The sequence below is a fragment of the Nicotiana tomentosiformis genome, chromosome 1 (genome assembly GCF_000390325.3).
Source record: "Nicotiana tomentosiformis chromosome 1, ASM39032v3, whole genome shotgun sequence".
Classification (NCBI taxonomy): Eukaryota; Viridiplantae; Streptophyta; class Magnoliopsida; order Solanales; family Solanaceae; genus Nicotiana; species Nicotiana tomentosiformis.
The window spans coordinates 110,788,958-110,802,597 of record NC_090812.1 but is presented as its reverse complement, the minus strand read 5'-3'; the positions used below and the strand labels follow the sequence as shown (position 1 = coordinate 110,802,597).

The window sequence follows — 13,640 nt, the reverse complement described above, 5'->3', positions numbered from 1 at the left end:
ATTAGGTTGAGGCATGAGCCTTAAATTTTCAAAATAGTTTTGATAAGTTATGCCTTTTGTTTTGATAATTTAACAAATTTCATATGAGAATCAGATAGGGAACGTGATACAACTAGCTACTCCGCGTTCAGAACAACAAGTCAAATGTCTGGCACACGTTTTAACGAAATCAGTTAAGAGAATTGCAGAGGGAACAAGTAGATATCAGTTCCTCCGGTCACTGTACAAGTCAATTCTTACAGTTATTTTAGCTGCTGCACTGCACACGCAACAGTACATCAGCATCGTTGAAGCATACTGTATACCAGACACTCCCTTGCATCATCTTTGATGACCTCACTTATATATTACCAACATGAGGCAAGGAATTACACACACTTGCAAACCTTAAGACATTATTTACTCTCAAGTGTGCAACCGCCTTCACTCTCTCAAAGGCATTGAACAACAAAACAACAACATAACGAAGGACTAGATCCCAACATTGATTACATCGTGCGTCCTTAGTATTGTTGTGTCTTTGTTTATGTTATTCACTTGTAACTCTTACTCATCTTATTTAAAAGTATCTCGTAGGACACTTTGTAAATCATACACCTTATGGTTGTATTGACTAGAGTTAGACAAGTGGTTTGCTTTGTAATAGAGTTATTACAAAGAGGCTTGCAATATAGTTATTGTAAGTATGTGAAGGATTAAGAGTTTAATTCCTAGGTTACAATAGGTTGTAATCTAAAGTTGCTTAATTAGTGAAGTTGAAATCGAGTAGGTCGTGGTTTTTAATCTTGTGAGCTGGGAGTTTTCCACGTAAATATCGTTGTGTTATTTACTTACTGCTGTGTTCTGTAGGAACTGATAGAGAACCAGATTCTCTATACAATTTGGTGGACTCTTAGTTTACAATAATTGGTATCAAAGCGGGTTCTTTCTATAAGGCTAACACCTAGAAAGGATCTACATGGCTGCTCCACCAAATTTTGAAGAAGGTCAATCAACCTACAGACCACCAAGATTCAATGGACAATACTATGGCTGGTTGAAGACAAGAATGCATGATTTTATCATGGCAGAAGATTCAGAGCTTTGGGATGTTATCTTTGATGGACCCTTTGTCCCTATGAAGACCATTGGCGAGACAACAGTCACATTTCCAAACACAAGGAAGGAATATAATGATGCTGATCATAAAGCCATCGAGAAAAACTTCCGAGCAAAGAAGATCCTCGTCTGTAGCATTAGACCATACGAGTACAACCGCATCTCAGCCTATCAATCTGCTAAGGAGATCTAGGAGGCTCTCCAAACTGTAGACGAAGGAACCACTCAAGTCACGCAGTGAAAAATCGACATGCCCACTACTGAGTATGAACTCTTCAAGATGAAGGAGGATGAGTCCATTCAGGACATGCATACTCACTTTACTTCTACTATCAATGAGCTTCACTCTTTTGGAGAGATTATCCAAAGGAACAAACTGGTCAGAAAAATACTCAGTGTGTTACTTGTTTCATGGGAGAGAAAAGTTAATGTTATCACGGAAGCAAAAGATCTGCAGAAGCTAACGATTGACGAGCTCATTAGATATATGAAAACCTACAAAATGAAGAAGAAAAAGGATCATGAAAGAAGAGAACCCCAAAAGGAGAAGAACCTGGTTCTCAAGGTAGGCAATAGTGACTCAAGTGCTGATGATGCTAACATGGTCTATCTTACACGGGAGATTTCAGAAAATGGTTCATAGAAATGGAGGTATTCCTAAGAAATGTAGCTCTAGCAGAAACACAAAAGGCTATGATTGCTGTTACAAATGCGGGAAGGCAGGACATTTCATCAAAGATTGCCCTTTCCTCCATATTCGCCCTGATGGTAAAATCTGATGAAGATGGTGATAGCGATGAGGTAAACTTTCTAGATGTTCAAAGAAATTTGAAGTCTTATTCTAAAAAGAAGTTAGTATCTTTAGCTAATGTCTTAATTGATGCTTACCACAATCTCATTAGTGATAAAAATATTTTAACTGAAGAAATATGAGAGATAGAACATGGGAGAGATGATTTACTGGTCGTAATTATTGACTTGAAGGAAACAATAGAGGAGTTAAAGAAAGATAAAGATACTTTAACTGAGAAAATCAGAGAGATAGAACATGAGAGAGATGATTTTCTTGTAGTAATTGTGGATCTGAAGGAAATAGTAGAGGAGTTAAAGAAAGATAATATTTCTTTAAAAACCTGAATGGAAAATTGCACGAACTCCTCAAAAGGAAAGGAAGTGGCTAGTTAGGCACACCTTAAGCTTGAAAATGAACTCAAAAAGGTAAAATTGAGTCTTTGTGTTGAACTTGAAAGAAATAGACAACTTCAGGAAGATTTAAGAAGAGTTAAAAATGATCTAGATAAATCTCTAGAGTGGACCTGGTCCTCTGACACAATCACTTCCATGTATAAAAGTAATGGGGGGAACATGCAAGGAATCAGGTTCCAAAAAGAAAAGGCTCCCTACAACCCACATAGCAAGTATATTATTGTACCTGATAATTGGCTTTGCACTCACTGTGGTTATACTGGCATTACAAAGATTCTTGTAAAGCAAGGTTTCAGTACCAATAGAAAAACAAAGTTTTTGTTGAAAAAGTATCTACTGCTAAGGAACATGTTTCTCTTAAAAAGAAATGTGTGATGCCTGCTTGGACAAAAAGAAGTCTAATTTGGGTTCCTAAGTCTAATCTCTGATTTCCTCATGCAAGTAGTAGTGAAAAGAAGCAACCAAAAATGGTGCATGGATAGTGGCTGCTCCAAACACATGACTGGAAGTACAGATGGTTTCTTTTCACTCAAATCCTTGCAAGGTGGGAGTGTGTCCTTTGGAAATGACAAAAAAATATACATTCTGGGAGTTGTAAAATTTAGGAAAACACTCACTCACTCAATTGAAAATGTGTATTATGTGAATGGCTTGAAATACAACATGCTGAGTGTCTCTCAAATCTGCGACAAAGGAAAAAAAGTGAAGTTCTTGTCAAAGTATTGTACTGTCACCAATCTTATAACTGGTAAAATGGTTCTGGTTGCAAAAAGATTTAAAAACATCTATGTTGCAGACTTTGAGTCTCTAAATAGTGGTGATCTAATATGTTTGAGTGTTGTTGATGATGATGCTGAACTATGGCACAGAAGATTGGGACATGCAAGCTTTACTTTGTTGAACAAGCTGATCAATAAGGACCTCGTTTGTAGGCTGCCAAAGTCAAAGTTCAAAGATCACAAGGTGTGTGATGCATGTGTAAAAGGGAGGAAGGTGAGGTTCTCATTCAAGCCGAAGAAGGAAGTGAGCACCTCAAGGCCACTAGATCTTCTTCATATGGATCTGTGTGGACCTGTGAGGATGCCCAGCAAAGGAGGAAATAAATGCATCTTCGTTATTGTTGATGACTATTCTAGATTCACATAGACCTTATTTCTTAGAACCAAGGATGAAACCTTTCTAGTCTTTGCTACTTTTGTAAAGCTGATTCAAGTGAAGATGAGTCATAATGTTGTGAGCATTAGATCTGATAATGGCACCTAGTTTGACAATGCAAAATTTTATGAATTCTGTGTTGAAAATGGTATAAGTCATAATTTTTCTTCTCCCAGAACACCCCAACAAAATGGTGTTGTGGAGAGGAAAAATAGGACTCTTGAAGATATGGCAAGGACAATGCTAATTGACAGTGGCGTACCAAAAAGTTTTTGGGCTAAAGTAGTGAACACTGCATGTTATCTGATTAACAAGTGCATGATTAGGCCCTTTCTAAACAAGACCCCGTATGTATTACTCAATGGGAGAAAACCAAAGTTGACTTACTTGAGAGCATTTGGATGCAAATATTTTTTTCTCAATAATGGTAAGGAAGCGTTAGGAATATTTGACTCTAAAAGTGATGAAGGAATCTTTCTTGGCTATTCTTCACAAAGTAAAGCATACAAGGTCTTCAACAAAAGGACTCAATATGTAGAGGAAAATGTATATGTAATCTTTGATGAATCACACCACTCAAGTGGGAAACATTCACATAATAAGAATGATAAAGATGGAGATTATTCAAAGGTCCATGGAGAGGTTATTAATATGGAAAACGGGAAGGTATATCTAATGAGTCGAGTCAAAGAGTCCAGTGAAGAAGATGAAGCAGAACTTCTAGTTGATTCAGGAGAACCTGGTCCATCCATCACAACAATTGAAGCTGAAAATAAGGTTGCTAATGTTGTACTAGGCACTCCCGATGTAGAGCAAAGAAGTGGTACTCACACCTCCATCGATGCCAATGATGAGCCTCACATGGCGGAACCTGGTCCCTCACATCCTGAGACTCAGGTGTCTAATTGGAAGCACAAACGCTCACATCATCTCTCCAAAACGTAATCACTCATTTGGATTCAAGGATTCAGACTAGATCCAAGACAAGAAACATGTTTGCTTTCTCAGCTTTTCTGTCTCAAATTGAGCCAAAACATATCAAGGAAGCATTAAAAGATGCTGATTGGATTGCTGCTATGCAAGAGGAGCTCTATCAATTTGAAAGGAATAACGTGTGGAACCTAGTTCATCGACCTTCAGATAGAACATTTATCGGAACTAAGCGGGTGTTCAGAAACAAGCTTGATGAGTTTGGCAATACCACAAGAAATAAAGCCAGACTGGTGGTCCAAGGCTATAATCAAGAAGAAGGAATTGATTATGATAAAACTTTTGCTCCAGTTGCAAGAATAGAAGCCATCAGAATTCTCATTGCTTTTGCATCACATATGAAATTCAAATTTTTCCAAATGAATGTTAAGAGTGCATTTCTGAATAGATATTTGAAGTAAGAGGTTTTTGTCAAACAACCACCTGGTTTTGAATTCCATGAACATCCTAAACATATCTTCAAGCTTGACAAAGCCTTATATGGATTAAAACAGGCCTCTCGTGCATGGTATGAAAGGTTGTCCAGGTTCCTTCTAGAGAATGACTTCACTAGGGGAAAAATTGACAACACTCTTTTTCTAGAGAAAAGAGGGAGGAACCTGCTAATTGTGTAGGTCTATGTTGATGACGTCATTTTTTGTGCAACGAATGATTCTCTGTGTGAGGAGTTTGCAAAGCTTATGGGAAACGAGTTTGAGATGACTATGATGAGGGGACTTAACTTCTTCTTAGGACTACAAGTTAAGTAAACCTCTAAGGGAACGATGATAAGTCAGCAGAAATACATTAAAGAGCTTCTGAAGAGGTTTGAGATAGAAAGCTCAAAAACAATTGATACTTCCATTGCTACTGCCACTCGTCTAGACATGGACGAACCTGGTTCCCCGGTAAATGAAACCATGTATCGGGGTATTGTTGTATATCTCTTGTACCTAATAGCCAGTAGACCTGACATTATGTTTAGTGTTAGGTTGTGTGCTAGATTCCAATCAAGTCCTAAAGAATCTCACTTGAAAGATGCTAAAAGAATTCTAAGGTATATCAAAGGAACTCATGACCTGGTCCTATATTATCCCTCAGGAAACAATTTTGAATTAATTGGGTATGATGATGTTGATTATACTGGCTATCTGGTGGATAGAAAGTGCACATCTGGCATGGCCCATTTTATGGGATCATGCTTGATTTCATGGGGTACGAAGATACAAAATTTTGTGGCTCTCTCTACTGCAGAAGCTGAATTTATAGCAGCTGCCTCATGTTGTGCCCAACTACTGTGGACCAAGCAATAATTAGAAGATTTTGGTATATTTTTTGATTGTGTGCCACTGCTGTGTGACAACACAAGTGCCCTCAATATGGGAAAGAACTCGATTCAACATAAGAGGACTAAGCACATTGATGTGCGACATTATTTCTTGAGCGACAATATTGAAAAATGACTTATCTGTATGAAGTTCTGCAAGACAGAGGACCAGGTAGCCGATATTTTTACCAAAGCACTGAGTAGAGAGCACTTCGAAAAGAATCGACTGGAATTAGGTTTGATCAAGTTGAACTAAGAGCCTGGTCCCTTGATGACTAGCTAGGAAAGGATGGTAAGGTGAACTGCTAAAAAGTGTTTTCTGGCAACTTCTAACTCAACTCTATACCATTATAGGTAAACAAACATGGCAACTACAGGACAAACAAGCAACTAATGACATTGCAATTTTTAGAAGGATGATGCTCATATTTTCAAAATTAGCTAGGGAACCTGGTTCCCACGACTCAGGTTAGTAGTTCCTCGTACACTCATATGCATGTTTGAACTGCTTGTATGCCACGTCATTAAGTGTTTTTGCCTTTTCCCATACCTCTTAAACCCAAACGACACACCCGTTACAAACCGACACGTCTACCCATTTTTTTAAATCACGTCCATTTGTAATCGGTCCCTTTTCCCCCTCTAAATACCCCCAAAGAGGCCTGTCTCTCTCATAAATGTTTACATCAAACACACTTTCTCTCTGAAAACCCTCTTCTTGTGTATTCACTCTCCAAATATTGACCATGTCTTCACCACAATTTGAGTATCCAAAAGCCACCACTGAAATCCCTAATGTGTCTTCATCTCATGAAGCATATCCATTAGGATCGAAGCCCCAACCTTCACCCTCAGAAACCCCAATTTCCAACCAACCACCACCTCCAGTTTCCTCCCCCACTCCATCCAGTTCTGGTTCCTATCACAACCGAAAAAATCAAACTCCTAAAAAGTTTGTTGCTTCTCCCTCACCTTCTGCTACCACAAAAATAATGGAAGTAGAGGAACCTTCATCCACCTCCTGTTTTCTCCAAATCACAGAAGAACTAGTGGAAGAAGATAAAGGTGCAGAGGTCTCTAGTTAACGTGTTGAGGAAGAAGTTGTGGACAAAGTGGTTGTCACTGGTCCGGGTGGTGATGTGTCAATATCTAGTGTATTTGAAACCCCAACCATTCAGGGGTTTAATCTGAATGTTCTATCGTCATCAGGTAATGCTCCACTCGCTCTTACTGATACTACATTGTTGGATAATGAGGGTGAGAAAGATGAAAATGTTTTGACTGTTGTTGCTGAGGGAAGTCCAGTTGGGGATTTTGTGTCTGGTTGTGTGAATATTGGGGTTTAGGGGGGAGAATGAGGGAATGGGGACCAGATGCCTCAAAGTGACAAGGCACCAGACACTACTACAGGGGAGCTTACAGAGGGACCTGGTCCCTCTGCCCAAGAGGAGTTCTCTACTCCTACTTGGGATGAAACTTCATGCTCTACTAAAAAGCCCTTGGACAGTACTGATCCTACCTCTTCCCCTCACCTTGATGCAACCTTCCTTTAGAGATTATGTACCCTGCCATGAAGTCAGTATAAGGGGGGGAGGAGATGAAAATAAGGAGGACTATGACAATTTATCTGTAGCCCAGTTTATCGCTGCTAGGAGTGATGGAACTGTTACACAAGGGTCTGTTTCTAAATGACCCACCACTAGGCAACAGAAAAAGGTTGCTCTTGACAATGCTCTAAAGGAGAATAAGGAGAAAAAGAAAAGAAGAAGACTTGTGAAAATTAGACTAGTTGAACTTCTATAGGATGTGCCTCCGGCAACTATTGTGGAAGTTGAGGATGGGGAGTTGCATGAGGAACCTGCTCCTCTTTTCCGGAAAACGTCTAAGAAGGTTGTCTGTGAAACAGAAGAAGGTATTATCTGCAAAGGTTGCTGAAACTGGTGGCCAAGAAAGTGTTGAGAAAGAGAAGTCTGGTGAGAAGGAGAAGTGTGTTAAGAAAGAGAAAAGTGTTGGGAAAAATAAGTCTCTCAAAAGGAAGCGGCAGTGAGGAACTTGGTTCCTCAAAGAAGGCCAGAGTTGATGTGTCTGAGCTTGAAAGGAAAGCAAAACTAAAAAAGCACTAGTTATGTGAGGTAGAGTTTTTGACACTGATATTCTTGACAAGTCTGTAATGAGGCAGTTGTTTGAAATCTGCGACTTCCAAAAGTGGACTCATCTCTTTACTGTTTAGAGTCCAAAGGTTTATGAGGAGGAAGTTCGCAATTTCTATGCCGATCTGTTCACAGTGAAAGGTGACACCATATGTTTGAAGGTCAATGGGGTAGACTTTGTGATTGATGAGGCTGTGCTCCGGGATATTCTTGAGGTTCCTGCTGAAGGGCTCTCAACTATGGAGGGAACCTGTTCCCCAGGTTTTAGGAAGCTTATTCTCAAGCCTCAAGTTGTTCAACAAGGGGAACGAGTGCAAAAGAAGGCACTGCTTCCAGAATACCAACTCGTGTTCGAGTTGGTGAATAAGGTCTTGCTACCAAGAGCTGAGAGGTGATCGATTGCCTCTATAGCGGACCTGGTTCTTTTGGAGGCATTGGACGGTTACACTCCTATCAATATGCATGTGATTTTGATTGAACACATGAATAAGGTGGCAGACTTCAAGGATGGAAATCATGGGTTGACATATAGGTTCCTGATCACAAAAGTCTTTGAAAGTTTTGAGGTTACCTTGGGGAGAGTAGCTATAGGAACTCGCAAATAAATATTCTCAATAAACACCTTGGAGGAGTGCGAGTGTATTGACAAAAAAAGGGGGATAGGCAGCAGTTCTACAATCTCTCAACTTATCGATGCTCAGAGTACTGCTAATGAGGAAATTGGGAGGTTGAAGGACCAGAATGCCATTCTTGAGGGTAAACTCAATCAAGATAGCACGTAACATAGTTCTAGCAGTGTTCAGGGTGCAGAAGTTGCCCGCTTGACGGCTGAAAATACAAAGTTGAGAAACAAGTTGAGAACCTGAAAGAGCAGTTGATCAATGAGCAGAGAGCTGCTAATGCTCGATAGGATGGTCTCCTCAAGGATCTTACTCCCCCGTCCTTCCCCTCCTCCTCCAGTGCCCCATAATTTGTCACTTTGTTAGTGTCCCTTTTGTCAGTCCCTACCAAATTCTACAATGTCATTTTTTTTATATGTTCCATATGGTTGTGGTACTCTAATAATATTTAATATGTGTATGTTTTGTAAATGATGGTACTGCTACAATTTTTTTTTTCTTAAGTTAATGAGCATCTTAGTCTTTTTTAAATGAATGTTATACTCTTGTGTTATGTTTTTACCTATGTTGTATGCACACAAGTAGAATGAGATAACTTTGCTGGACTTTTTTTTGTGTTTACTTGTATAATTCTTTTTATGATCCCAAAAGCGGGAAGAAAATTGAAGGGGAGAAACAGGTTCTCAGGGACAATATGGCTATTATGCAGGGGGAACAATGTGGAGATCTGGTTCTCAGGGAGAATATCAATTCTAAGTTTTTCATTATCAAAAAAGGCAAAAATTGATAAGTTATGTGTCTTTTGTTTTGATGATTTAACAAACTTCATATGAGAACCAGATAGGATACCTGATATAACTAGCTCCTTCGCGTTCAAAACAACAAGTCAAATTCCTGGCATAAGTTTCAATGAGATCTATTAAGGGTACAACATAGGGAACAAATAGATATCAGTTCCTATGGTCAAAGTACAAGTCAACTCTTACGGCTATTAAAGCTAATGCACTGCACAAGCAACAATACAATAACACTGTTGAAGCATGTTGTGTAATAGATACTCCCTTGCATCATCTTTGATGACTTTACTTATATATTACTAATATGAGGCAAGAGATTACACACACTTGCAAACCCTAAAATATTATTTACTCTCAAGTGTGCTACCGCCTTTACTCTCTCAAAGGCATTGAAGAACAAAACAATAACATAACGAAGGAACAAATTCCAGCATTGATTACATCGTGTGTATTTAGTATTATTGTGTCTTTGTTTATATTATTCACTTGAAACTCATATTCGGCTTACTTACAAGCATCTCGTAGAATACTTTGTAAACCATAAACATTGTGGTTGTGTTGACTAGAGTTAGTCAAGTAGTTAGCTTTGTAATGGAGTTATTACAAAGCGGCTTGCAATATTATTATTGTAAGTAGGTGAGGGATTAAGAGTTTAATTCACAGGTTATAATAGGTTGTAATCTAAAGTTGCTCAGTTAGTGAAGTTAAAATCCTACGAGGGTAGTGTTTGACCCAAAAGTGTAACTTTCGGCTAAACTATTAAATATAAGTAATAATTGGTTAAATCTAGTTAAAGATAATAACTCTAAATTCAAATATGGAAAACGTGTGGGAGATGGGTGCATATCCCGTAAAAGGATGAGGACAATAAGCACAAAATATTCTTAAAATATGAGTAATAATGGAGATATAACTAGAAATAAATAATAGTAAATGACATTTAAGTAAATAGGAGGAATGATTCACCCAATAATGGATAGATTGAACGAATATTTCTCCTGACAATGATGAATGACAAATTGATCCGAGATTTGCTTTGATAAATCCTCGGATCTAGTAGAACGGTGTGGAATAATATGAGCAAGAATCTTGATAAAAAGTTGATCTTTGTATTTTTACAAGAGAGAGAGAATCTTCCTTTGAAAAGTGTCCTTATCAAATGAATATTACATGCCTTTATTCTCTTTTCTTTTTCCATTATATATTTAACACATATCCCTAGCAAACCTTAGTAGTACAAGTGCAGAGAATATTCACTAATATCCTATTTTAAAAACTAGTTGTTGTTGTTCTTTACACGATGCTCGACCTCGGTCATGGTTGACATCTCGTCCACGAATCTTGTTTCTCCCTGGTCGAGCTCGACCAACTCTTTTATTAATGTTGTATTATGCTAAATATCCTTAGGACAGATTTTGGCATATACAGTTAGTCCCTCCGCTTGCTAAGGCCGACCAAAGACGGCCTTGATGAGCGAACTTTATTTATCGTGGTTGGAAAAATTGGTCGAGCAAGTCGAGAAGTGGCGTTTTAGATGAGGTGACAATATGACCTTTCGTGAACCGCAACCTTTGGGGTCGCATTGTTTCAGAATGACGTCATGACATAATGCGTCATTATGGCGCATTTTCCCAATACTTTGTGTCATTTTCCGTACTTCTGTCATTTCGATACCTGCGCTGGGTAATGATGACCTGATATTTTGTCCCTGACGCTTGAACTCTTATAGATAAAGACATGCGACCATTCATTTGTGTTTTGTATACTCTTAATATCGAATCTCTGTGTCTTCTTCTCTATTCTTCATATTGAATCCTTGTATTCTTTTTACTTCGTTATCGCGTATCCACTCTCTTGATTCTGGTGATTCAAGTTTCTTCCAACACTCCTGTACTTAAAACATCTTCTCTCAAAAATATGGTTAACGTACCCTCTGGTTCCGGCATGGCAACTGACCATATCCCTTTGGCGGTGCGTATGCCTTCTCATGGTGATAGTGTTTTTGTTGCTATTGAAGACGAGAATTTTCCTACGGTGGAGGAAATAATCCCTCGTAGTGAAAAAGTTAGGTCCGACTTTTCGAAGATGCTTGAGGACGACCCTGAGGTCTCAGAATTGGCGATGGAAGAGGTCGATCTCGCTGAGCTTAGGGCAAAGTTCAAAATTTCTGTCCATATTGATCTGATCACAACGGGGCGCGATGTGGTACAAATACACCGCCCCAGGTATTGCGCTTTTTATGTGTATCCTTTCTATGTTGGCTATTCCTTTCCTATTCTTCCATTGGCGGAGTAATTTTGCTGCTATTACGGTGCTTTCCCGGCCCAACTCTTTCCATACATCTACAAGCGTATCCGCATGTTAACGAAATATGCGGAGTTGGCCGGGGTCGGGGTCACACTCCGCCACCTGATGCATCTCTTTGCCCCGAGTTTCTATAGGGGACGATGTTGCACCTTCGCTACCAAGGAAGTAAATGTCTGGTGGTAATGATGGACGACAAGGCAAATCGCCAGTTCTGTCTCAACTACTTTTTCGTCAAGACCGAGGACGTGGTGGCCAACTCTCTCGGATTCCCTAAGACTTGGAATTTTGCCCGTAAGTATCCTTTTTTGATTTTGTTACTTGGTTGCCCTAGTTATAATAACTTTGTTCAAGTAGGTTGAACGAGGTTAAAACAAATTCTTACGTTTGATTATGGCTGAGGTCTAGCAGGTGTTTATTCGAACAAGGTCGAACACATCGCATGTTTATTTATGGCCGAGGGCCGATTAGGTGTCGATTCGAACGAGGTCGAATATAACTTATATTTTAGTTATGGTCGAGGGCCGATTAGGTGTTGATTCGAACAAGGTCAAATATAACCTATATTTAGTTATGACCAAGGGTCGACTAGGTGTTGATTCGAACGAGGTCGAATATAACCTATATTTAGTTATGGCCGAGGGACGACTAGGTGTTGATTCGAGTTATGGTCGAGGGCCGATTAGGTGTTGATTCGAACGAGGTCAAATATAACGTATATTTGGGGAGAACATAAATAAACTTCATGTACTTGTGCTTTGTTCATATACTTGGAGAGATTTACATATTTTGGTCAAATATAGTGTATTTGTGCTTTGTTCAATTGGGACAAACTCGAGTAAGGGAAAAAGAGTGCGACTTTGGGGACATCGTCTTTTAAAAGTTGAAGTACTTGAGGTGTGCAATATTCTAGTTGCTTAGTAGTCACTTTCCTTCCATTGTTTCTAGTGTGAATGACCCTTTATTTGTTGTTGCCGTGATTTTGTAGGGGCCATCCCAGTTTGTTCCTAGTTTGCCTTCCCGCGGGTCTTTGCTTGCTTGTGTTTTGGCTTTAAGTACGTAGTACCCGACTTTGAGTGGCATTATCTTTGCCTTTTGTTATAATAGTGTTCTGTTTATTGCTTTTGGGCGACCATTCTCACGTAGGTCATATCTCTTTGTTCCTCAATTTTGTCGAGTTCCTGCATTCTACTGTCATCGTTATGGGGTACACTTTCACGGGAGGATCTTAGGCTGGGCTCCCCGACCTCGACCGGTATTACTGCATCAGTCCCATTGACTAACGAGTATGGCATTTCTCCTGTGCACGTCTTTAGAATTGTTCGGTAGGCCCAGAGTACTTCTGGCAATATTTCCGGACACAGTCCCTTGGCGTCTTTGAGTTTCTTCTTCATGATGTTCAGTATTGACTTGTTGGAGGATTTAGCTTGCTTGTTGCCCATTGCCTGCAGGGTGGTAAGGCGTTGAGAGTATTCTTTTGATGTGCCATTTTTCAAAAAATTCAGCGTTCTTCTTTCTTGTAAATTGGGGTCCGTTGTCGCAAATGATTTCTTTGGGGAGACCAAACCGGCATATGATGTTTTTCCACATGAAGGTGATCACTTCATGTTCACGTATTTGGGCAAATTCTCTTGCTTCCACCCATTTAGAGAAATAGTCAGTTAACCAAGAGAAATTGTACGTTACCTCGTCCTGCCGGGAGAGGCCCCACGATGTTCATTCTCCATTTGATGAATGACCAAAGGGAAGTTACTAAGTATAGGTGTTCGGCTGCTTGGTGGATCATTATGGCATACTTCTGGCATTGCTCGCATTTTTTCACGAAATCCGCGGCCTCCTTTTTCATGGTGGGCAAGTAATACTCAGCCTGTTTGAGGCATCTGACTAAAGCTCGATTGCCGTAGTGAGCTCCATAGCGGAGGCCTTCATGTACTTCTTCAAGGATGCTCCACGTCTGATTTGGGCCTCAACATTTCGCCAGAGGGCCGCCATATTTTCTTTTGTACAGGTCGTT

General features: G+C 39.6%; 3 protein-coding genes across 3 annotated transcripts; all 3 read left to right on the top strand.

The window, feature by feature from the left end:
- The first annotated feature begins 958 nt into the window (after positions 1-958).
- LOC138908720 (uncharacterized) lies at positions 959-1,291 on the top strand. The gene has a single exon (XM_070199397.1). The coding sequence runs from the start codon at positions 959-961 to the stop codon at positions 1,289-1,291; it is 333 nt and encodes a 110-aa protein (XP_070055498.1).
- A 3,160-nt stretch (positions 1,292-4,451) lies between these two features.
- LOC138908718 (uncharacterized mitochondrial protein AtMg00820-like) lies at positions 4,452-4,850 on the top strand. Its single transcript, XM_070199394.1, has one exon. The coding sequence runs from the start codon at positions 4,452-4,454 to the stop codon at positions 4,848-4,850; it is 399 nt and encodes a 132-aa protein (XP_070055495.1).
- A 363-nt stretch (positions 4,851-5,213) lies between these two features.
- Positions 5,214-5,741, top strand: LOC138908712 (secreted RxLR effector protein 161-like). Its single transcript, XM_070199392.1, has one exon. The coding sequence runs from the start codon at positions 5,214-5,216 to the stop codon at positions 5,739-5,741; it is 528 nt and encodes a 175-aa protein (XP_070055493.1).
- The last annotated feature ends 7,899 nt before the right edge of the window (positions 5,742-13,640 follow it).